The sequence below is a fragment of the Cavia porcellus genome, unplaced genomic scaffold (assembly GCF_034190915.1).
Source record: "Cavia porcellus strain 051 isolate PalLab524CR breed Dunkin Hartley unplaced genomic scaffold, mCavPor4.1 scaffold_10, whole genome shotgun sequence".
Taxonomy (NCBI): Eukaryota; Metazoa; Chordata; class Mammalia; order Rodentia; family Caviidae; genus Cavia; species Cavia porcellus.
Genome location: NW_026947493.1, coordinates 9,487,468 through 9,514,454, shown reverse-complemented (window position 1 = coordinate 9,514,454; position 26,987 = coordinate 9,487,468). Strand labels below are relative to the sequence as shown.

At 33.5% G+C, this 26,987-nt stretch overlaps 1 protein-coding gene and 1 non-coding gene across 10 annotated transcripts in view; one reads left to right on the top strand and one right to left on the bottom strand.

Moving 5' to 3' along the window:
• Tbc1d5 (TBC1 domain family member 5) overlaps nucleotides 1-26,987 on the top strand; it is a 615,865-nt gene that overhangs the window by 217,194 nt on the left and 371,684 nt on the right. For all 9 annotated transcript variants that reach the window (XM_063257823.1, XM_063257829.1, XM_063257828.1 and 6 more), the window contains one exon: nucleotides 11,375-11,506. In XM_063257823.1, the coding sequence (XP_063113893.1) occupies nucleotides 11,410-11,506 (97 nt within the window). In that variant the 5' untranslated portion in view covers nucleotides 11,375-11,409. Of the gene's footprint in view, nucleotides 1-11,374; nucleotides 11,507-26,987 lie in introns of those variants that run through there.
• On the bottom strand, nucleotides 4,142-4,248 carry LOC111754713 (U6 spliceosomal RNA). Its single transcript, XR_002789382.1, has one exon. It is a non-coding gene; the product is annotated as a U6 spliceosomal RNA (small nuclear RNA).

Genomic DNA, 26,987 nt, shown 5'->3' with positions numbered 1-26,987 from the left:
GTAGTAGTAATACGTGCTTAGCTTGTATGAGGCCATGTGATGGATACTTTTGCAACTCCATTTGAATATATCTGCATTCACATTTTGCTATGAAATCCTGAGATAAATTATTCTGGATGCTGGCTCATAAAGGAGAAGTTAAATGTTAGAATTATGTATGAAGTTTAGAAAAGTGAAGAGGAAAGATATGTTCAAGAAGAAAGTGCCTTGATAAAAGTAAAAGGAAGAAAGGTTTGAATATTGTGACTGTGACTAGCTTGTTAGCTGCAGGCCTTCCCTTGGTGATATCTCATGGTACCCAAGTGACTGGTATAATGTGACTCTATAGCACTTGGGGATTTAAATAATTCACAGTTTATAGAAAAATAATAATTCACAGTTTTGGCTATTTGATGATGACTTCAGTGATTCAGTGTGGCTTATTCACAAGCTAACATAATGATAATGGAAACTATCCTGTACATGTAATTTAATTTTTGTTAGGTCGTTTGTTAGACACTTAAATTTTAAATTTGATTTTGTTAGGTCATCTGTTAGACATTTTGTTAGGTCATTTGTTAGACATTTAAAGAAGGTATTATATATAAAATGCTTCAAATAGTGCTTCCTCATAAGTGTGATGTGTTCATTGCTATTATTGTCATGTAATTTAAAAGTGCTTTCTTTAATTAGTCAAGTTTCTTAAGATTTCCTAGTGCTTCCACTTACTAAAAACCCAAGGTAAATGTTCCACCCATAAGGACTTTTGGAAGGAATCCCCCACAGTAGAACAGATGCTTCTGAAAATACAACAGCCAGGGCTGTAGCCCTGAACCAAGATAAGCCTCTTTGCTTTTAAGTTGCTAATGTCAGACATTTTTGTTCTAGTGATGGAGAAAGTGACTAAGATAAAAGGCCAAATGCACTTTTCTCATATAATATAAAATATTTAAGTCTACCTGTGAACCCTCTCATCAATTCTGCGTATATTTCATGTTGAGTGTATTATTTTAATTTTCAGTTAATTGTTTACCCTAAATGACTTTTCATGACAGTGTAATTGTACGGATTAAATGTGTTTTGATTTGGTTTTGAATATTGTTCTTACATGAAGATTCTTATTGTAGCACTAAACCTATTTATTAGGCACTACAGTTTAATGATTGGTGAAAATAAGTTAGGCTTTTAGAGCTTTACCAATGGATGATATTTAATATTGAATGGCATGTATTAAGACAAATGCTTCTATATGTAATTACTTGGCACTGTAAATGCATTTATCTTGTTAGAAATAGACCCCCTGTTGTCAAATGAAGTATTCTCTAAAGGTTTGGAGTAAATAAATAATAAAACTACTTTGAAATACAATCTAACAGTATTAAATATTAAGACTGAAATGATCGATTTTTAACACTTAATAAGCCTATTTAAAGTCCAATGTAACCCTCTTCCATTAAAGATCGATAGTTTAGAAATAGAAGTTTATTTCTCTTGCTTTCTCATATTTTCTTTTCATTTACTCCTTTCCTTTCATATAACTGAGTTTAAACAGATCATCTTTGTTTCCAGCCATTTTGAAATTTTTAGTTGACAGTACTTCTAAAAAAAGTTTTTTGCCAGCTTTATGATATTCAATTATATTATATCTTAATTATGAAAATAGAACTCCTATGAAAGATGCTTGCTTTAATGAAAGGTGTCAGCAGTTTTCCTTTGCTAAATTACAGAATCATTTCAATAACTCAGTTTCGATCTATAGACATAATAAGAGATAGTGGGTACCTGATTATGCATAATTGTTATAGAATGGTATCATATTTCAGGTTAAATACCATCATAGTAAATGTATGCTATCTGTAACATGCTATATCTCTCCCTTTTTATCATAGGAGAAATCTTACATTAAGTAATACTATTTTGTCATTTGAGTGTTTGAATTTTTAAGCTTACCATTAGTCAAGAATTTAAATGAAAAAGTATGCTTATGTGAATTTTTCTTGATATGGGTATCTTATGAATGATGCAGTTTTGAATTCTAGTTCTGTACCTGTTAGAAACAGGGAAGCTGAAATACATAGAATATTATATTCAGAGCATATAAATTTTTTCCTGTGGGTTCATTTGTATGATGCCATTTTAAAAGAAAACATTCAACTAATCTATTTTATCAATACTAATAATTTGAAAATTTTACTTAGAGACTGCTGTTTACATAAAAATACTATTTTGAAATATTTTGAGTGTACTTTAAAAGTGTTTTCTAAAGGTTAGTGCTAAATTCTTGCCTTCATATTCATCATCATTCACACAAAACTTTCCTTTATCCAGAGTAATCATATGTATCTTAAAATTTAATGTTGTGAAAAATAGACTCGTGAAACTAATACAACTCTTGAGGATTAGCTTTGTGTTTTTTTTTTTGTTTTGTTTTGTTTTTTTGTTACTGGGTATCAAACTCAGGATTGCATACTTGCAAGGCAGGGGCTTATGCTGCTGAGCTAAATCCCTGGCCCTGAAGATTAGCTTTTGAAAAGTGGGAATTTCAACCTAGTTCATCAAGTCCTTGAGCTACCATAATAAAACTAAGGCAGAAAAGTGTCCAAATTGGGACTTAGTTCCCCAGTCTTATGTCTTGTGGGATCACAGCAGTTTCTGCCCACAGCGTAATTTCTTCCCTCCTGCCTCTTATGTAGCTTTGATGTTTACAACTTATCTCATTCCTCCTTCCCTCTCTCCAGTGATTTCACTCCCTAAGTTGTGCTGCCTGTCTGTATTTAACTTCCCCTTTTCTCTGTCTTAAAATCTATAAAACTTTCTATAACTCTATCCCCTATGTTGAGATTTTTAGAGAATGAACTCCTCTAAGCCAGGAGAGCCAAATAAAGGATTTGACTTCCTCCTCTTCTTTGGGTGCATGCTTGGTTCCTTCTGTCTATAGATATCTTATTCCGTTTTCCCCAACAAAACTAGTTCTATGAGTTTTTGAAATTTTGAGTTCAGGAGAAGCAGAAAAAATTGGTATTTATAGTGAGTATAGTAAAGGAAAGCTATTCCCTTTTACATAATACTTCCTGCAGAAAATATATTGCTATACTCTCTTAATGAAACAGAACAAGATCATTATTTGCAATAATTATTTGGATACCATTTTTTCGGAAGAAATTGAAGGACAACTAGGCATCGTTTAAGAGAAATAAAATTTATCAATTTTGGATTGAAGTAATTTACTAAGAGGAATACTTTCATCTTTATTTTTCTCTGTGTAGAAATTAGCAGATTAATGTATAAGCACAGAAATTGAAGTATAGAAAGCATAGAAATTGAAGTTTATGATGCAAATGTAAGATGTAATGGACTATTGTAAGTTTCAGAATCCACTTCTATAGTATTTAGGGTCTCAGACTGCAAAAACTACTGTAAATTTTTTCATTTGGAATTTTCATCTAATATGTTAATAATCTAGTAAGATATTTATTCATAATAGTGATTAAAATAAACAGGTGAATTTATTTACAGCCTTGATATTGTGCTTTGTAGTGGTCAAATATTTCTTAAACTGAGAATCTCTTAAGTAATTGTTCTACAATTAAAAGGAACATTTCATTGTGATTTATTTTGTATTTTAAAGAGCAAAATAACAAAAATCAAGAAGGAAACAATTAAAAAACCAACAAAGCAAAGTGGCAATAACCATGACAACAATAACAAAAATAGTGGCAATATTGGGTTTCAAAACAAGATGTTAGGAATTTGACAGTGGTTGTTACATTGTTGTTACGTTGTTAGCCCCAAAGTAATTGCTCATGTAAGATACAGACATGTAAGACTGATCAAACAATAAAATTTCCCTTTGAGCAGTTTCTTTCCCTTTTCTTGTATCTATTATAACTTTTGGATGTTATTTACTCTTTCAGTTTTTTTTACTCTAGTGAGACAATAATGTATTTACCCATGCAAATCTCATTTATTTCACTTATGAGTATGATTGCTAGCTAGATGCATCCATTTACATATACAAGCCTTGAGTTTATCATTCTTTATGGCTGAATACTATTCCATTGTATAAAAATACCACTTCTTTTTAATATGTTCCTCAGGTGATAGGCATTTGGGTTATTTCCAATGATTCAGCCATTACAAGTTGTGCTTCTGTAAACATGGGAAAAATATATAGCACTTCACAAATTTATGTGTTATCTTTGTGCAGGGGCCATGCTAATCTTCCCTGTATCATCCCAATTTTAGTATATGTGCTACCAAAGTAAGCACTATTTAATTTACGTTTTTGATATAGGGTTTCACCATGTAATCCAGACTGGTCCCATATTCACTGTGTAACCCAGGCTGGCTTCTAACTCAAAGTGATCCTACTATCTCAGCCCCCCAAATGCTGAAATTATAGGCATGCATCATTATGCCTGTCTTCACTGTGATTTTATAATCACAATGAGGTGATATACTTGAGTTTTTTTTTATATTTTAAAAAGCTAAAATAATATTGAAAATAAATACCTTAAGGTAACAATTTCTTTTTTTAAAATTTTATTTAAAGAAAGACTAAACAAAATAGAAAATGGGTAGAAATAATACATACGTTCAGAGAAAAAATAAACAGTAAGAAATCACTAGATAATGTTTACATACTGTCCTTTTACAAACAGTTGTTCAAGATACAAAAGTCGAACATATAAAGTAGGAATTCAAGCAGCGAGACTGCAAACAGTTCTGTTCAACTGTCCAACAAAAACTTAGTAACATGGTTGTCAATCCTATACACTTAAACATACATGCAGTTATCCGTATCTTCATTTATGTTGAGATTAAACAAACTAGAGCAGGCTAAATTCAGTCTGAACAAAGAATAATACTATTGCTGGGTTTTACATCATGATACTCCGGGATCAGCAATGGGTACTGTTGTGTCTTTTTTAAAAATTTTATTTAAAGAGAGACTAAACAAAACAGAAAATAGGTAGAAATAATACATACTTTTAAAGAAAAAAATAAACAGTAATAAATCACTAGTTGTGATTACAGATTGTCCTCTTACAAATAGTTCTTCAAGATACTGAAGTGAAGCATAAAAAGTGGGGATTCAAACAGTGAGACTGCAACCAGTTCTGTTCAACTATCCAACAACAACTTAGAAATATGGTTATCAATCCTCTACACTTAAACATACATGCAGTTATCCATATCTTCAATTATGTTGAGATTGAAAAAACCCAAGCAGGCTAATGTCACTCAGAACAAAGAATAACACTATTGCTGGGTTTCATATTATGACACTCCAGCATCAGCACTGGGTATGTTAGTGTCTCTTTTTCTTCAAAGTATCTATTCATTTCATCATGTGTCATAAGATCAGTTCTCATAAACTGTTTATAGATTCTACACATGCATGAGTCTTAACATGTATTTCTAGCCTTTCTATATTAGAGGGAAAAACAAAACAAAGCAAGACAAAACAAAACACATTCCTATAAACACATGAAATGAAAATGACATGTAAGACTGTTGTACAAGGAGTTCTACCATAGTTCCTGTGTTGTCTCTTGTTATCTTCAATAGAATTGGCTATATCATCAGACATAGTATATTTGAATATATCAGTACATAACAGTATTAATAAAAACTTTGTATATAGTATAAAACTTCAAAAACAAGCAGTTATCAAACCAGAATATGTATCATAGAGTCTTGTCATTTTCAGTGTAGTTGCCTATTTTCTCAGACTTGATACTATCAATCATACCAGTTTTGAATAAAATCTGTCGGTACCAAACAGCAATCAAACAAACCAGGTTTAACTAAGATCAGTCATGATAAAAACCAGGGCTCCAGATTAAGATAATAGGAAATTAAAGATGATTACTGTGCCATATCTTGATGTTTTTGGGATAGCTGTCTGTGCCCACAAATCTAATGCAAGTAGACATACTGGGACAGAATAAAATCTATCAAAAAAAAAAAAGTAAAATCTATGTAAGATTAGATGGTGCAAGTAATGTGGGTTTTAAATCTTGATACACTAGTAACAGTATCTGCCATCGTTTTTAAGACTCTCTCTCCCCTTTCACTTCCCCAGGGTACACTGTGCATTTTTGGGTCTCACCAAGACCCTTGGTTTTAAATTGTCGGTGGCAGGGGGAGTGGGCAACCTGCTATTTACCTAAGTGGTTCCAAACCTTCTCTCTCCTGGACTTGATCTCTGATTGTATTCCTTTACCTGTTAAAGCCTGTCTTTCCAACCTACCCCAAGTACTGGTTTAGTTGCCCCCGTTACTCTCTGATTCTCTGTCACATAGATCATTGTTTTCTCATATTTGATTTTCAGTCCATGTACTCTTTTTCATGTTAATTATATTTCCTATAAATTGCATCGCAGTGGACCCTGCCTCCTGATCTACTCCACATGAGGTTCTTTTTTTTTTTTTTTTTAATTTAGTGCGTCAAGGCCATCTATATTAGCTTTTATAAACAACCTACTTTGCCTCATTTCTTTTATGCTCTTTTTTTGCCGTGAGTTGTCTGCTTATCTTCTTCATTCTGTTTTCTTCTCTATTCATTGAGGCCTCTCTGCCATTGTTCCCTCCCCTGCAGATCAGTCAAGCTGCTGAGGCGGGTACTGTATTACAGTGTGTTGTCTTCCCTCCAGGGCAGTCAAACTTTTGAGGCCTTCACTGTGTTAGTGTGCCCCGCCGCCGCCACCATAGGGAATTGATTTAGGATAACCTATTGAGTCTCAGCCAGATTGCCTAGCTCACTCCACCAATCCCATTTGAGAAGGGAACAATTGACTGAAGTCACTGCTGCCCCTTGTACTTGCCAGTCCTGCATGGTCCCAGAATGTTGTCTGCTGGAGCCCCCCTTGCTATGGAATGGCTCCACTCCCATCACTCACCACAGGTCAGTGCAGGCTCCTCTCGCAACTCAGCTCTCTGTTCAGCTGGCTGATCTCCAACCTCCATTTGACTGTGCCTCCAATGAGTTGAAGCAGTGGGACCTCGGACGGCTTGGCAAGTTGCCCGCTACAGTGGGAGCACTGAACCTGTAGCTGTTCCAATAATAGCACCGGGACTGTATGTTTGATTGGTTCTTCTCACCTTAATTTCTTCTTGGGATGAGAGAATTCATCTCCCTCTGTTGGGGCTCCCCATGCTGTATTATGTTGAATTCTATGTTGACTATCTCAGGGAGACTCTGTAGCCAGCTGTTATCTATCCATCATCTTTTAACAATTTAACAAATTATTTTTGAATTAACTTGTTCTTTAAATCCATAATTAAATGAAAACTACTGATAATCATATATACATTTTCTTCAACAAATTGGTTGAAAATAACTCATTATTACTGGTCAGCATTTTTGCTTTACTTAATTATAGAATCATTTCAATGACTCAGTTTCAATCTATAGATATAATAAGAGATAGTGTTATACAGAATGATTGTATAGTGGTGTTATTTATTTTGTATTGCCATCATTGGGTATTACCATAATCAAAGTTCTGAAGAATTAAACCTTTTTGAACATTAATTTTTCTAAATAAACAAAAGATCCTATCTTTTAGCATCTTGAATGAATATGAGCAATATGAGCATTACCATATTGTAAACCATCTTATTTCATTTATATAAACTTTTGCTTTAATTGTTCTTTTCATTTTGCTTTGTTGAGATAGGTTATCAGTATGTTACCCGGACTCATCTTGAATCCTGGGCTCAAGTAGTAGATCCTCTTTCTTTTCATCCTATCAAGTAGCTGGGAATTTAGGCATGTACCAATATACCTGGAATAACATCCTTTTTAAATTAGACTCTGATATCAGCTTGGTACCAGTTGTCTATTTTTCATAAAGTTTAACATTCTAAAATATTTGTATTTGCATATTATAAGTATATGAAGCCTTTAATATTGGAAATAGTATATAAAAATAAATAATGTGGCACTGGGGATTTAGCTCAGCGGCATAAACGCCTGCCTTGCAAGTGTGTGGTCGTGAGTTTCAACCCCAGTACTACTAAAAAAGGAAAAAGACCAATATATATATATATATATAGTTATGAGGTTATGACTATCTAGGAGTTAATTTGAGATAGAAATTTTCAAAATTTTAAAATGTTTTAAGCATATAGCAAATGTATGGGGGATAGGAATGTTACTTAAAATAGTTGCTTGTGGATCAATTAAATTTTTGAAATATGATAACATTTGTTCCATACAGTGTTTGCTAATTCACATTATTTGGCAACATAAGTGAAGGAAATTTCACAGAAAATTCTGGACTACTAATTTATGTTTAAAAAGTTAATGCAGAATAAAGAGTGTTTTAGGCTAGGGATTTAGCTCAGTGGTATAAGTGCCTGAGTGGTGAGTGTGAAATCATGAGTTCGATCCCCGGTACAAAAACAAAAACAAAAAAAAGGATAAAGGGTGTTTCAATACTTCAAAGACCCATCTTCTTATACTCTTTGTTTAATACTTGTTTTGTTTGTCTCATTGACTTTCTCTCTCTCTTTCTTTCTTTCTTTCTTTCCTTTTTTCCTTTTTTTCTTTTTATCGATACCGGGGATCAAACTCACGAATGCCTGCTTGCAAGGCAGGTGCTTATGCCGCTGAGCTAAATCCCCAGCCCCTTCATTGACTTTCTTAAGAGCTGCATGCAGTGTAGAAGGAAGGTGAGCTCTTATAAGGAAGACATAATATAAAGTTTGGCTGTAATACTTAGGAATATTGTAATTTGTAGACTCCAGAAAATAAATGAGTGGTTTATTTTCATAAAATGAAAATAAGAATAATGAAGATACATCATCAGGTTGTAGGGAAGATAAAATGATGAATGTCCATGAAGCATTCAGAGAGTTTCTTAGTATATATTCATTGTTTATAAGGTATTAACTACAATTAATACTTTTTGTTTGACCTTCTTAGGTATTTTAATTTGTAGATACTTACTGTACTTGGAAGACTTTTCATTAATTTGTATAATAGAATTTAGTGGATTTTGTATTATGTTATAACTGATCATCTATAGTTTTCTGACTCTTCTAGAGTATATTCTGTATGGTGCTTTCTATATATGCTTATTGATTTGCTCATAGAAACAAGTGATAATTATTTTAGATTTATAAATTTAGGATTTTCTGGGTTTAGTAATTCTTGTTTAATGTTCACAATCAAAACTTGTTCTCTTTTTCCCTTACCTTCTGCTTCTATTCTTTTAGTCAAGTCCCAAAGGGATAAGACTTTTCAGTATCTGCCTGTGATTGTGGGAGGGTGAGGGAGTTGGAAGATTTTGAAAAAAATCAGAAAATATTTGTGTTTTATAAGATATGCATTTTAGAGGAAAGTGAATAGGATATAGAAACATTGGGGCTGGGGATTTAGCTCAGCGGCATAAGCGCCTGCCTTGCAAGCAGGCAGTCGTGAGTTCGATCCCTGGTGAGTTCGATCCCTGGTACCGGTAAAAACGAAAAAGACAAAAAAAAAAAAAAAAGGATATAGAAACATTTTGTGCTAGAGAAAGATTATCGTGGAATTGTGTTTATGGGAATCTCAAATGTTTTTTCCATAAATGAAAATTATATTCTATAAAATTAGAGCTCAGTTTCTTTCAACTTGCTTTTCCCACTTGTTTTTCCTAATGTCTTATGCCTCATGTTTTCATGTTACAATCTTCTAAATTTCAAAGTCTGTATTGTTTTAAATGTTATGTGATAAGCCTGGTTTAATTACATGTATTAACTTTCCATCACTGTGAAAATACCTACAAAAATTAATTTACAGGACAAAGGATTTATTTTGGATCATGGATTCACAGGTATTGGTCCATGGTTGGTTTGGTTTTGGGCCAGTTTCTTCTGTTGCTTTCGAAGCTCTGATGAGGCAGAAAACTATGGCAGGAAGCATATATTGGAGAATAGCTTATGACTTTAAGGTGACCAGGAACCAGAGAGAAAAAAAGAAATGCATGGGGGCGGGGTTTCCTGTACTGTTCAGGATCATATGCTTAGTGACTTCAGTTCCTCCGACTATGCCTCACCTTCTGACATTTCTAACCTTCCCAATGGTGCCATTAGCTAAAGAACAAGCTTTCAACAGACAACCTTTTGGGAGGCATTTATCATAAAATTTATAGCAGTTAGTATACCTTGGAAATTTTTTTTAAATGTTAAAAAATTTTTTTTAAATAATTGAGAATAATACTTGGAATAAAAATTAAGGAAGAAACCTTCAGATAATAAAATACAAATGGTCGTTTATAAAATTTTGTCTTTGCAAGCATAACACCAGAGGAAAAAGAAATGTAATGGAGATACACAGGTGTATTTTGGTGCATCAAAATGAAAAGTTACTTATGTCACACGAATGTCATACAATTTAAAAGTTAGTCTTGGGTACAATATATTATATGACAGAGGCTTACAAATAATAGCAATAAGTTCACAAAAGGCAGCAAAAAATTTTCAGAGAAACAGGACGCCTTTCGTAATCTCAGTAAGGATCAAGCAAACAATATAAAATTTGACTATTACATTGGTTTATAAAGAGGAAATATCCATTTGTAATAAAGTTCCTGAAAATGAATTGTTTTATTATGTACAAATTTCTTCTGGAACATAACTTAACAAAACATTACAAGGTCTTATTTTTTAGATAGACATTTTAGTTCAACTGCAAACCACATCTGTGGGAATTTATCTTAGAAAATATAGATACGACACTGAGATGCTTACTATGAGCCTATTTATGGTGTTGAATAACTGAGATCCTTCTAATCATTTACAGATAAGGAATTGAGTACATACATTGAGATACTTATATAACAGAATCTTAGGGATCCATAAGAGATGAAAATACAGACTTATTTTTCTTATACTGGACCAAAAAATAATTCATGAAAATTTAAAGTAAATTAATATAGATTTCTGTATTGGGAAGTTTATATTGTAAATGTGTTAGATAGTAAAGCAAAAGATACCATAAATTTTTAAATAGCAGTTCGGCTTTTTTTTTTTTTTTGGGTAACAGGGATGAACTCATGACCTCATGCTTACTAGACAGGACTTGTGCCACTGAGATAAACCTGCAGCCTACAGTTCAGCTTTTTGTATGACATTTTACCAAAACTAAATGAGACTCATCATTGAAGTTAAGCTTATAAATTAAGTTCAGATTATAGTTCAAATTGTTGATATGGACATTTTTTGCCACCTTTTTTGCTCTTTTGCATAATCCTGCCTAAGATGTAGTAACAGTCCCTGGAGCCTGTGAAAAACTTGTTAATGTCTGTAAAGATCATTTATTTATTTCAGTCTTGTGTTACTTGTCATTCCAAGAAGAAAAAATACTTCAGTTATTGTTTTTCTCTGTATTGGTTTTTATCTCCTAGGTAGTTACTTTTGGTGACAGTATCTGGTTCCCACAATGTATCATTCTTTGTCTGAAACAAGACATCCTCTGCAGCCAGAAGAACAAGAAGTAGGCATTGACCCCTTGTCCACTTATTCAAACAAGTCTGGAGGTAAGTTTTATGTGAATTGGCTCTGTCCACTTTATGGGTGTAATTCTATGAACTTGAATAGGCCCATTTTAGAAACACTTCCCTGAGAATATATATAGCAGTTGATATTTCTAAATACCTGGAAAAGCCAAGAACACCGGCCTCTTGTTTAATATATTGTCACTCATTAAAAAGTCACAAATAATGACTTTAGCTGAAGAATGTTGAAATGCAAAGCAGCTTTTGTGAAATCGGACCCAGAGCCTCAAGCATGTCTGGCAAGTGCTATACTATTGAACTGTACCGCTGGGCCTTTAGAATCCAAATCTTTTGTTTTGATTTTGTATGATTTTCTTCCTAGAAATCAATTCAGATTATTACAGAGTAAATGATTTACTTGAAAGTCCTATTTACTTTTTTGTTAATTTTTGTAATAATTGAAATTTGTGTCAAAACGAATTGATATTATTCCATGATTAATAACCTACCTAAATCTCCTTCTTTTCTTGTTTATTTTTATAAATAATTGAAACTTAATCACATTGATGGAAGGCAGATATCTGATGTGTATATTTCATAATTAAGGATAATAAAACACACTTTATTAGAGGAAATAATGAATTCATGAGATTTCTTGAAACTAACTTTCTTGTTAAATGGTTTATTAACTATTTGATAATATTCATTTTTAGTATTTCACTCATGAAGTACATATGTTAGAATTGTGATACTATTTTTTAAAACTTCATATATTAGTCCATGTAATTCATGTGTTTTATGCTTCAAGTAAAATTACTATTACCTCCGCATTGAGGCCATTAAATTATGTTTAGAAAAAAGAAACAATTGACTCGTAAAGTGGCTATTTCTTTAGCTCATATGGTCATTTTGAAATGTTTGCTTCTTTTGTATTTTTAATATTCTACATCATGTAAATGACTCAAATGTTTTTAATGGAATAGAATATGTCCTACAAATTTGTTTTGTGATTTTATTTTACTGATACATAAGATTTAAGAATGCTTTTGAAAATTTTCATGATAAAAATTACAGTTATGCCAGTGGTTAGCATGATACTGTAGCCATTACACGGCTACCAAGAGATACTTTTCTCTTAGATTTAGTACTTAAGGCAAACCCTCAAATCAGTTAAGTTTCTGTGAGTTTTAAGAAATGACTATATTTCTGATAAAACCATATAATTTTAACAACGTTTTCATAGTTTCTGGTTTATGTGCTCATTTGCGGACAGTTTTCAGTTGTTTTCTAAGGGAATATTTGTCTTTGGTCTATCTCAATAAATATTGAGGTTTTTTTTCTTTAAAAACTTGGTTAACATTTTAAAATAATTTTATCATTTATTATTTGCAGGAATGAGTAGTTACCTTTACTGAAAAGGGTTTTCATTTATATCTAAGCCTAACATTTCTGTGACATACTAAGTTATTAGTACTGAATTGATGTTTAAAAGTGCCATTAATTCATTTACCCCAAATGTTCATTAACAATGTAAATGTATGCTGATGCTCTATGAGACAAGGAAGTGACTAATGACTCTTCCAACTAACAACACTTAAAATGAATAGAAACTTTAGATAGCTAATCTTGAAGTAATCAAGACCCTCATTCAGCTTGGCATCTCTGTGTGCTCTAAAACAGCTGTCAACTGTTAAAAATATATATAAAACACACACAGGCACGCGTGCGCGCGCACACACACATGCTGCAGAAAGAAAGATATGTAAATATCTTGCTCTTCAAAGCTTTAAAGGTTGCTAAGAAAGTGGGTTTTGTGCATTGTATATGTAAATATTTTACATAAAATGTCTACTTTATCTTAGATTTTCTTTTTTCCCACAAAACTGTGTACTGCATTTTAAAAGGATTGTCATATTTACTTCAAGAATCATCTTTCTAGTGTGTTTGTTTAATTTATGTCTTCATCGGGTTTCTTTAAGTATTTTGAAGTCTTTTTCACATTTCTGCCACATCTTTAGGGAATTTGTGACTGATAGAATTTTTCGGCGCGGAAGGGAACCAGCTGATAGGATTTTGGCACAGCTGAAAAGATAAGAAGTATGAAATATAAATGACCTTGATTTTAAGAATGTGGGGAGAGACCCCCTGACCCTCTGGGGTCTGGCATTCTCACTGGGGTCTGGCATTCTCTCCAGCAGACACGTGATGTGGGGGCATATATGTAGCTTAGGTTTGGGGTGGTGCATAAGGAGCATTAGTGATGCACAGGTAGCCCGTTGGTATTCATTTCTCGCCACAGGTGAATTCCTAGGGGCAGGGAAGATAGAGCCCTTTGGTTACACCTCCAAGCTTTCCACTGGCTACAGTGTCCCATCTGGGGCAAAAACCTTTCAGTGACTATGGATGACTCATTTTCTAAGTTAAAAATGAGACTTAGATCAATGGTTGGATTCTGTAGAAGTCATATGTAATTTTAAAAATTTTGTCATAGATTCCATTAGTAAACCAGAGAGATTTTCTGAAAGGATTAGTAAAAGTTAACAGGATAGTAGAGTGGGAGGGAAAACATATCATTGGTTTATTTTCATATGCAGTTGAAGAAAATAGGGTAGAAAAAACTACTGAGAAATATGTGCAAAATCATCAATGATGTTTTCCCATGTGAATTAAAAATTTTAATCTCTTTAGATTATTTTTCAAATATGAGAACAGCATAGACAATTTGACATATTCTCTGTGCACTATTAAGTTTGATCACATTTATAAATTACCATCTGAAATTGCAAATGCTTTTACCAAAGAACAATAATTGACTGATACCTCTAATTCAGGTGAAAACAAAAACCCAGAAAATACTTTTTAGAATTTGTGATTTTTTTTGTTATTAGCATATAAATACTTGATAATCGATTAAATGAAAAATAATTTTATTTTTAATTGAAAATAATAGTAGCAAGGTATAAAGAAATTTAACTTGATTAATATTGTTGGAATGACTGTGCTTTTGCAGTTTTATGGGAGTATAGAATTTTGTTTATGGTGAAAGAACATTCTCATATATTAGGAGTCTTTGGGAATAGCATTGTTGCATATTATTGTTATGGAAGAGGCCAGAGACCTAGCTTGTCCTAGACAGGTCCTGTTCTTCCAAAGAAAGAAACCAAAGGTAGACACACTGAGGCAGAATACCAGGAGAAATTTATTAGAACAGAGTGGAATGCACAGTGAGAGTATATTCTCAGGTCACCAAGATGCGGTACTTTTTACATATGTTTGTAAGGTGTGGGATAAAGGATGTAATGACCAGTTGATTTTTTGGGGAAGAGAATTTGTTGGAATGCTTAAGCACATGAGTTCTTGGTTGGCACCTTAAATTGGTTAATTGTAGATATCTTGTCTCTGTCTCTGAGGATTCTATCTGTAAACTTGGTTATCCTCTCTTGCAAAGTGCTCCTTTTTGCATAATGACCTTAGTTCTTAAGTGTATAATGGCTTGTAAACATAAAACTTGATAGAAAGATTGCTCTAGAGGGCTTGGCCCCATCTTGCAGTTGCTCAACTCCCTCTTCTAGGTTGAGCTTGTGATCCTCCTGCCTTAGCCTCTGGAGTCACTGGGGTTACCCTGTGCACCACCATGAATGGCTTATCACAACTCTTAAATTTACAACACTTAAAAAGTTTGTTGTTATTCAATAAGTATTTGAGTGTCTTCTGCGTGCTAGGCATTGTTCTGAGTTCTGGAAATAAAATACTGAAGAACATATACATAGTTCTGAATGCCCTGTTGTAAGTGGCTAATTGCCATGATTGTGGATACCAGACAGAAGAAAGTAAACTGCCAATTAAGATTTAGGATGTTGCTTTCTAAGAGGAGTTAGTATTTTTGGATAATGCATTTATGGGAAATCCTGCTTAAAGTTGGAATAGTAATAGATCAAACAAGGTGATATAACTTTCTAAGCTTCAATATCAAGAATGAATTACTGTTTGGCCAAGAGTATGTGCTATGTACTTTCCCTTTGTTAAACAGAAGGAATTTCAGTATGATTAAAGACTAGAGTTTAAGAGAAATGGCTAGAATTAAGATTGAAGACTAGGATCATGAAACTACTTATGTTTTTAAGAAATAATACAGCCAAATTTGCATTTTATAAATATTGTCATTGTTGTGGTAAAGTGAATACAGTGGTGAGGCAAGACTGCAGGCTGAATAATTGGTTAAGAAGTATACAATATTCCAAGATGAGAAATAATAGACTACTCTGGAAAGAAACACCACATATAGAAATTAGTAGAAATATTAGAAAAGTATTTAGGAGGTAAAACTGATAGTACAGTGCTTGATTTTTGACTAGCTTGAGGGAGTTGGTAGGGGAAGAAGTTTGAAGTGGCATCTGGTTTTCTGAGATGACCAGTTATCGGGTCCTGACCTAGATCCCTGATTTCCCAAACGAGTGTACAGCGGAGGTTAAATAAAAAAAGACAAATTGTATGATTTTTTAGGTTCCAGGAGGGTCAAACCCTTTAATTAAGCTCGAGACTCCGAGGGTTAAGACAAAAGCTTCTCTGGATCAGTCCACTTATATTAGGACCAACAACAAAAGGTGGAGAAACTGAGGAAAGTGCAGGCAATGAGCAGGCCCTTGAGAGTCACTTCAAGGATGTCTCTTAGTAATGAATCAAGTCAATTTAGTAGCACTGTCTTATTATGAAGACATGGTAGAAGTGAAACTGTAGGAGTAATTTTTGCAGCTGCATTCTCTACCTTGTTAACTGGGATTAGAGCCAAGTGTCCTCAGCTGTGGTCTTATCGTGCCCTTTGTTGTATCTCTGGCCTCACAGGCCACTACAGGCCTCATCCAGAACCAGTGATTCATAGAGGTTCACTTACTGTGAATCAGTTCCCTTCGCCGGGTAAGGGGCCTAGACCTAGGACAGACTCACGATAAACATAGAAAGTCAATTAGTAAAATTTGAATCCTGCTCAGAGCCACTTTGTAGTGGTCTCCAACAACCAGTCAGGTCTATGATAATTTTTTTTAATTTTTAAAATGAAAGAACAAAAACAATGATACAGAATTTCAAAATAATATGATGGGATATTAACAATGGTGAATTTATTGTTAACTTCAAAGTAGTTGCTCAGATTACAAGACACAGGCTTGAAAAAATGATCAGTGAAAGTGGAAGCCATTCTTTTTGATGAACTGAGATTAGTAGTGCAATTATATATCATATATGTAATCTTTTCCCTAGAAAACCTTGTGTGGCACAGGAGAGATAGGTAGAGCACAGAAGTTCAATTTGAGATGTGGTTCTGAAATTCAAACGAAGATAACTTGAAAATTTTGGTATATGAATCTGAAATTTAGTGTTAGAATTGGATTGAGATAACATTTGTTAGGTGCAGTGTGGTAGCAAAAACAATAGAAATAGTGGCAGTCACTTAGGACCCAGGAACAATATCTAAGTAAAGCCAATTAAAAGGCTTGCAGCAGATGTCCTTTTGCAAGACTAAAACAGAGTGTTACACAAAGGAGACTAAAACACAGTGAATAGAGGAGCAGAGACTGTCAGAGACTAGCTGAAAGTTAAGAAAATAGAAAAGCCCAATGTTCAAAATCACGATGACTGTGAGACACAGTGCTCTTTTATAATCTTAAGATTCTTTAGTGTTCACTATTCTGTGTCTTTCATATATACTAATCATGTGCTAAACAGGCATAAGGAATGGAGAGGAACAGTACAGCAGTATTTAAAAAAGTAAAAATCTGCGGAAGAGGTGTTCTTGGGGTCTTGGAAGTCTGGAGTAGAGGCAGTTTAGAGCAAAGATAAAGATTTACAAACAAGTATGTACGTTAATTTTAGTGTAATGACAGGAATGAAGAAGTTAAGGTGCGTAAAACTTTTTATCAGTTTGATAGCAGAGTTAAATGGGATATCTCTGACATTTTAATCTCTTGATGAGTTAATATTACATCAGCCACGCAACAAATGACAAGATGGAACACTCGAAGATTTTAAGAGTTGAAAAAATTTAGAGTAAAGAAATAACCTGGGATCACATATTTATAGGTGGATATTTGTGATTATGTCTAACAATTAAGCAATTGGAATTTAACAACAAAACCACATATAGTTATATCATATAACAGGTAGATAGTAGGCAAGGAAGTTGATGGTTGAAGAATAAATGAATGGGTTGAAAATACAAGGAAGTTTGTAATCATGAAATGGGTTTATTAGCAAAAATAGGAAATTCTTCAAGGAATAGAGTCTAGGAACATGGAGTCTAGGGGTTATGGGAATCCTGCAGGGGATATAGGAATAGGAAGGCTAAAGTTTTGCTAGAGTATAAGAGTGACAAGTATGGTAAGGGTGATAGATAGCTTTTCACTTTGATTCTTAGGAAACTAAAATATTGTGTATTTTATATTAAACATACCTCTATATTAATGGAGGCTCAGTTTCTGAGAAAATAGTAGCAAGAGGCACTTATCACTATTTGTATGTGTTTGATAAATACACAAATTAAATGAAAATTAATGTTTGGTGATAACTGATAAACCAGTTCAAAACCTTAATTCATTTTGTATAATAATTTGGATCATTCTGATGACAATTGTAAAATAAGTAGAAGAGTGACTTGGGAGTTCTTAAATGCAGAATCAGGGCTAAAAAAGTAAATAAGGTCTCAAACTGATATGTGAAATGAACAATAGGAAGAATATGCTATCCTGGTTCCTCTGAGTTAAACTATTAAAAAGAAAGTTGGAAAGGGGAGAATTCAGTTTGAAAGACTGTGAGTTGAAGATCTTCTGTTCCAGAGATGTTCATTGAAAGTTTGGCTGATAAATCCAAAGGAAAAGAATGGAGAGAACTGAGGATTGATTTGTAAGAAATTCCTTTGATTACAAACTGTAAAGTAATCAGTACTTGTATTTAAATAGAATTTAAGGATTAATGAAAGAAGGGGAAAGACATGGATCATCAAGATTATAGTCTCTGGGGCTGGGGATTTAGCTCAGCAGCCTAAGAACCTGCCTTGAAAGGCGGTCATGAGTTGGATCTTCAGTACTGATAAAAAAAAAAAAAAAAAATTATAGTATCCTTGGATACCAGAGTTTCTAAAAGTTTCAATGCAAGTACCTGTAATGTTTTTGATCATCACTTACGTTAGAGAGGTTATAAAAGAAGAAAATGTGTGATTTGATGGTTGGAATAATACTGATCATCTGCACTTAGTATTATGCCATTTTCAAGATAGTACTAACTCACTTAAGACAGACAAGAGTAGTAAACCTAAGATTGGATTGAGAATAACATTAAAAGACATGATTAAGCATCAATGACAAATCCTAATATTGTTAAAAATTTCAATAGAGTCTTTAATATTATATTTGCATACTTGGGGGATTTGTTTTCATGTTCTTACAATGCATGCAGATTTAGCAAGTTGGACACTTTAATGTTAACAACGATGTTTACTGTTAGTACAGTCTACATGCTTCAACTAAAAATAAATCAAGTTTTCTAGTCTCAGTTTAGAGCTTTTTTTTTGGTACCGGAGATCGAATTCATGACCACGCTTGCAAGGCAGGCGCTTATGCCACTGAGCTAAATCCCTGGCTAGTTCAGATCCTTTTAAAATTGAGTTGACCATTTCTAATTAATAGACTATTTTTTAGTTTTATTTCAAATGTTTTGTATGTGTGGCAATTTTTTCTTTTTCTGAAGAATAGCTTCTTTAGAATTATCTAATTGTTGGATTTGTAGAATGAGTCACTGGGCTACCTTGTAAATAGCTTGACATTATTCATTTCCAGTGTCCTGGGAGCAAAGCAGACCTCATTCATTAATGGCTAAAGAAACAGTAACCTTTAGCGTTACCACCTTTAGCAAAGATATTTTCCATGCCATGTTTAGATAGCCACTAGAGTTTTACTGGACTCTTAAACACAAGGAGGCTTTTTGATAGTGACTTTTGTGTGTGAGTCTGCTAACTAGAGCAAACACAGGAGATTTAGTGTGACAACCTTACCTTAAAGTTGAAAAAAGCAAAACCAAACCAAACCATATTCTGTATTGGATTTTTGTTTTGTTTTGTTTTTTTTCTTTAAACCAGATCTCTGTGCAGTTTAGTCTGGCCCTGAGTTCACTATGTAGGTCAGTCTGACCTTCAGTTTGCAGTGATCTTCCCACCTCAGGCTCCCTACTGTTAGAATTAAAAATGTACTTCACCATGCCCTTCTTTGTATTGGAATTTTTATTAAAAAAATTATATTGATTGCTTTGTAGCTAATTCATTACCTGGGCCAGAGAAGATATTGGGACCAGAATCTGGACTATGTGATGAAATATCCAACTGTACATTTATAACATAGGAAGGTATATCAGAGTTTTCATCTGGGTTTTTATATTACAACTCCTTTTTATTCATTTACATGTTAAAATGGATTTCTCCCTTAAGACTTCCTACTGAAAAGGACAATTAGTCCCTTATAAGAATAATTCTTTCCCTCTCTCACTTCTTTCTTAGTAGTCACCAAATTTTTATTGATTTAATTTTTAAAACTGATTTAATATTTTATAGCCTTTGTTACTTTGATCTTATTCCATTAGAAGAAAGAATTGAATATCCAAAGAGGACGAGAGTGCACTGGGAAAATACTGTAAGACTGAATTAGTCCACCTAGTTCACCATATTTACATTCATCCCTATCTATCTACCCAATTAAAAGTTCCTAAAGACTTTACAAATTTAGGTTTAAAATTATCTCTTACTTGGCTTTGTAAAACAATCACATAATAAAATAGCCAATAATATTTTTAATATAGTAGGTATACAATATTTTGGTAAAATTTTGTTTTTGCATAATTGGGGTTTTAAAAATTATCTTACTTCCATTGTACTTGGATATTCATAAATTTTCTTGTAGACCTATTAGAGCCTGTAATATTGCTCTTTAGGAGAGTTGAAAAGGTCATGGAGTTGGGTGTGGAAATTAGCATTGGTAATCCCAGCACTGGTGAGTTTTAGAGAGAGAATTTCTTCCAATTCAAGGTCAGCCTGGGTTACAGACCTGTCTGAATTACATAGTGAAACCCTGTCTCACTCCCCCTGCAACAAAAAGCATAAAAATATATAATTACATGTAAAAGATATTATGAATTACAATAATCATTTTGAATAGGGAGAACACAGCAGTCAATTTGTTGTATGGAGCTTTAATTTGTATTACATTTGAAGATGTTTTATGAACTTCAGTGCATTGTAATGGTTTAAGAATTATATGTCATTTGTGGTTTTTTTTAAAAAAAGACATCTGTTTAGTGCTTCTATTTAAGTGACTTTGTGCTTTAAGTGTTTAAATTGAGTTTTGATGTTATTGTCTGACATTGTTGTATTTTGAAAGATATTTTTGCTAAAAACTTGGACAACTTACTTTTCCTATCAGTGTATCATCCCAGAATCAAAAAAAAAAAAAAAAAAAGAAGTCCTCAGAAGAAATCTTATATATATGAAAGAACAGGGCAGAAATATTATGCTAACTTCATGTCATTTTTATTTGCTCATTTTAGGAAGATACTGGGTGTTTTACAGTAGAAAAAACGTTGATGATGCATAGTAAAACTTGTGATATCTACTTTTTAAAGTGTCATTTTCTTTTATTACATCATTAATATTAACAATATTTACTTTAGAACATATCTGGTAACCTAATACGTATATTTATCGTATTTCTGTAAGTTAGGTTGTTTTTCTCCCATAAAAATATCTTCAGTTTTAGTCAGGAAAAAAAAATACCAACTAACTTTGATTAATCAGTAGACAAATGGTGAGAATTTATCTTTTCTCACTCAAGTCAGATGAGGCGGTAGATGAATCAGGACCTAAGAAATCTTTTGTGTTATGGGAATGCATGTATTTTAATAATTCTCCTACTTCCGTTAGCTCTTCATTTCTTCTTCTTCTATATGTTGAGTTAATATTTTACTTTTTAGGGTTCTGTTTCCTGGAAATTTTAATAAAATCTAACTAATTTTGATCAAGCTTTAAACACTGTTATTAATTTATAGCTTTATTTGGAATTGCAAATTGTTTTTTTGCTGACCCAGTTAATAAGCTTCCAATGAGACATGTTGACATGTTAGTTAAGAAATTGCAACAATAGTTTATAAATGAATAGAGATCATGGAAGCACAAATATTTTATCATACAGAGAAAGATTTTGGAGCATTTGACCTAATCAAAATGCATTTATTCATGTAGAAATAGTTTATTGATTATCTAATATCATGAGAAATAATATCGAACAAATCAATAGCTCATTTTCATGTAATTGACATTTAACTGTGAGGGAGATATTAAAACATTGAAAAATAAAGTATAGAAATAAGAAAAATATTATAATATTAATATTCAGCAAAGAGCGTAGTGTGATGATGCCTTGAATGACTAGTGAGTTACTTAATTTTTCTACAGCTTTTAATTTGTACATTTTTGCAGTTTACAGTTGTCTTGGAGTGTGCGTATATATATGTATTAATTACAGTATATTTCTTTCCATTTTTTTTCCCTCCCTTCATCCTCCCTCCTCCAACCCACTTTTCATTTTTATTTATACAGTATTAATCCTAGGTGGTATTTTGTCATGCAAAATTTACATTAATTTGGGTTATTAGGTTCTTATACATGGCATGTCTTTATTCCATTTATTTCCTCTGTCCCTCCTCATGCCTCATCCTTGTTACCTTGAACCACTTTCCTAACATTAACAGATCTATCCCCTTGTCTCCTCCTATGCATCTTTTATCATTCTATTTGTTTTTACTTTGCCTCCATCAAGTGAGAGTTACCATGCAGTATGTAAGCTGTGTGTCTAGTTTATTTCATTGAACATTGTATTTTCTAGGTGTATCCGTTTTCCTTAAATGTGTCAAAATTGTCATTCTTTATAGCCTAGTTGTATTTCATTATGTACAGATACCGCATTTTGTTTTTTCTAGTCATCAGTTGATGGGTATACTGGGTGCTTCCAGGATTTAGCTTTTATGCTTTGTACTTAGTAAATGTAGGTAAGCATATATCTCTGTAGTATGGTGACTTAAGTTCTTTGGGAAGATATCTAGTAGGGGTATTTCTGGGTCACATGGAATTTCTAACTTCAGTTCTTTGAGAGATCTCTATACTCATTTCTAAAATGATTGTTACTCTTTAATTTCTTAATGATTGCATTCTTTCCAGAGTAAGATGAAATCTTAATTTATTTTAATTGACATTTCTCTAATAAATACGTTGGACATTTTTTCATGTATGTGTTGTGCATTTGTATTTCTTCCTCTGTGAAGTGTCTGTGGGATGTGGGATCTGATTCTATTGAAATACTTTTAGGTGAATTGAAAGGTTAGTATTGATAGATTTCAGAGGATATTTATATAGTCAAGAGTGAGATATGCGGGGGTTGTGCTTGAGGAAAGATACTTGGTTATCAGAACTTCCTGATGGGGAGTACAGTAAGCTAGTAAGATGTGAAAGAATCAAAGGCTTAGGATGGGAAGAATCAAGGTTAGTATTAGAAATTAGGTAAACTAAGTATGGGAAATTTAAAAACTTGGGGAGGAGGAATTTAGAAAAAGGGCAAAGAAATATGTTCATAATGAAATTCAGTGTGAAGAAACTAGATAAACAGCTGAGGCCAGGGAGAGAACCTAGATACCTATTAATTCAGGGCCAATGAAAGGACAAATACATAAACATAACAACCTGCTACACACAGGTAACCATAAAGGACATAATGTAGCCCTACATTACTAAATAAATCAAGATTTAAAACACTTTTAATCCTATAAGATGTTCAGTGGGTACCCATATTAAATATTCTGTGAGCTGTTGCATATGTGGTTCCTAGGTAGCTTCTTTGCCAGAGAATCTGAGCACTCAGACCTCAGTATCTCCTGTAGACATCAAATGCAATACTTAAACTAACTCAGACTCAGGACTTCTTTCTGATAGATGATTACTTATGGAATAAGGATTCAAAATCAACAGATAGCTTCACTTGTGTGGAATGATCCACTGAGTAAGAATTGTTTCTATGCAAGCCAATCAGCTATAGTGGTAACAGTTGGCAAATCAGCTATAGTGGTAAATCTTTTACAGTGATGTCTGTTAGGGGAAGTTGAAACATAACATACCATAAAATCCTGTTTTGGGTCTTCCTTTATTGTAGAGAAGAAATTCATGGTTATAATGAAAGCATCGTAACAATTGAAGTATTGATCCACGGTAATACTCATGAAGTGTAATGGCTATGTCTCCTCCATGGTGAAAAACAGCATTGAATTGTAATTTTATGGAATCAGTTGTCTGAAGTCTGGGTGGTTGCAGAATGATTAATGCCTGTGTGGGTGGAGGAGAAGTTTATTTATTTTAAGTTCCCTGATGTGTATGGTATGGGAAGGAGGAAATAAGAGGGGACAAAGGATTCTAATGATAGAGCTGTGTTCTAATCTTCAGATGAGGATAACAGTGGAAAGTGGGTGCAGAATTAGTAGTGAGAAATGGGAAAGGGAAAAGATTGTATGACTGACATAAATATTAGAAAAAAAGTTAGCAGGCAAAGAGGTGAGAAAGAAAGGAAGGAAATTTTGAGAAGGAATAAGAAGCAGGAGAAAGGAGTCAGGGGATCTCTAGATAAAAGTAGGAGGATTGCTGGGGATATAGCTCAGAGGCATAAGCACTTGCAGGTGCACAGTCCTGAGTTCGATACCCAGTACCAAAAAAAAAAAAAAAAGTAGGTAGAAGAGTTATAAAAAGAATAAGGAGACTTCCATACCCTCTATAAACAATCTAGGATGAGAAAGGCAAAAGGAAGAGAAGCCCACACACAAATAGACATGCTCATAAAAGAAAAATAGGGAAAATGATGGGAAAAATTGGGGGGAATAATGTAAACTGTGAAAGAAGAAAAAAATAAAAATGAAAGAATTTAAAGTTTTTTTATTTTAGAAACAGAATTTCAAAACAACAGAATAACAATGATTAATACATTACATATTATCTTTAGTTACTCAGAATATAAGATATAGGCATTTAATTGTCCAAACAACATTAGCACAAACCTTTTCAGTGAACTAAGAGAAATTAGTGGTGTAACTATCGTGTGTGTATATTGTGTGTGTGTATATATATATATATATTTTTTTTTTTTTTTGGCTTTTCTCTTTTCTCCTTTCCCCTATTCCACTTTCTCTTTCCTTTTTAACATTTCTGCCTTACTGTTTCACAGTATCTGTTGTACATTTTGGATCTTATTTACTCTTTCAGCTTCTCACATTAGGGAGAAAATATGATGTTTACACATGTGAGTCTGATTGTTTCATCCATTTACTGATAGAAGTCTCCAGTTTAGTTATAGTTGAGTAGTACACCACTGTGTGGAAAGACCACATCTTTTTTTATCCATTCCTCAGTTGATAGGCATTTGGGTTGTTTCCAGGATCTGGCTTTTACAAATTATGCTGCTGTAAACATGGGTGCACATGTATTGCTGTGGTACAATGTTTTTAATTTTTCTAGGAAGATACCTAGAAGGGAAATAGGTGGTACAAATGGAACCTCTGATCCTAGTTTTTGAGGAATCTCCACACTGATTTCCACAGTGGTTGTACCAGTCTACACTCCCACCAACAGTGGAGAGAAGGGTTCCTTTTCCACATAGTCCCTCCTGCATTTGTCATTGGTTGGTTTCATGATAATAGCCATTCTTTCTGGGGTGAGATGGAATGTCAGTTTTGTTTTAATTTGCATTTCTTAAGTTACCAGTAATGCTGAACATTTTTTCTTCACATATTTATTTGCTGCTTGTATTTCTTCATCTAAGAAGTATGTGTTCATTTCAGATGCCTTTTTTTGGACTGAGTCATTAAATTTGGGAGATTTGAATTTTTTTGAATTCTTTATATGTTCTTGATAGTAATACCTTTTCTGAGACACAGCTGACAAGCATTTTTTCTCCCACATTGTGAGTTGTCTCTTCACTCTGTTGGTGGTTTCTCATGCTTTGCAAAAGCTTTTTAATAAGTTGATATTGTAATACAAATGTTGTTGTAATTCAAATATTGTAGTCCCTTATCCCATCCTCATTGTGGTCCAGAAAGTTTGTATTTGTAGTCCCATTGAAACGTTATTGGAATCCTGGCAAGTTAATTCCAATCTACCACCACCAGTGTAACCAGTGGCAAGAATAAAGATATTATTATATTATTATTATTATATTATTTAGAGTTATGGGCAGCCAAGAGGTCCTGAGTCTGGTACAGGTGAGGATACATAGAACAAAGGCCTCCCCCAGAATTTATTATCTTGTGAAGAAGGGAGTGGCTCAAGGATGAGTAACAGGGAAGATGGAGGGAATTACGTGAGCAAGGTGAGCCACCCTAACCAGGTGGAGAGCAAGCAGGTGGAGAGCAAGCAGGTCTGCAATATGCAGGGAGAAGGATATGCAGAAAGTCTGGTCTGCATAACCCAATTAGGGTAGCATTTGAATGATTTAGGAGGCTGCTGCTTTAGTTTCTGATATGTAAGCTTTTGTGCCCTGGGAAGTCGCAGCTCTTAAATGTGACGCTTGTGCTCAGTTTAACATTCCTAGAGCAATATGGCTTTGCCATCCCACTGTACTCTACTGTTTATGAGGAACAGGATCTGAGGAAACAGGAAGCTGTCTGCTGGCTTCAAGGATTACATATCAATACTTCAGCTAGCCTTATTTGTGTCGCTTAATAGCCAAATGAAGGCAGAAGAAAACAGCTTAAACTGCTGTGTACATATCAGTACATATAGATAGGTCCTGGTTTAACTAATGCAGAGGTAATAGTTATGCATTCAAAGAGAATCATCCACTTGGTTTTCTACAAGTTGAGATCCCAGTTGATTCTTTGTGGTAGTTCCTGTGCCATGAGGGTTCTTTTCAAAAAGTCTTTGCCTACACAAATCTGTTTAAGAGTTTTACCTATTCTGTCTTCTAGCAAATTTAATGTTTCTGTTTTAGTATTCAGAGCTTTGAGCCATTTCAAATTTAGTTTATTGCATGGTGAAAGATATGGGTCCAATTTTTATATTTGGCATGTGCAGAGCCATTTTTTCCAGCACAGAGGCTATCTTTCTTCCAGTGAATATGTTTGGCACCTTTGTCAAAGATAAGGTGATTGAGGATGTTTGAAGTTGTTTCAGCATCTACTAATCTGTTCCATTGATCCTTAGGTCTGTTTTTTGGCTAGTACCATGTTCTTTTTGTCACACTAGCTTTCTAGTATAATTTCAAGTCAGGGATTGTAGTGTTCCCAGTCTTGCCTTTGTTGCCCAGAGTTGCATTTGGTATCGAGGCCTTTTCTGGTTCCAAGTGAATTTTAGGATATTTTTCTCATAATCTATGAGATATTCTGTTGACTTTTGATCTGAATTGAATTGAATCTGGGTAACTCTTTTGGAATTTTGACCATTTTCACTATATTGGTTTTT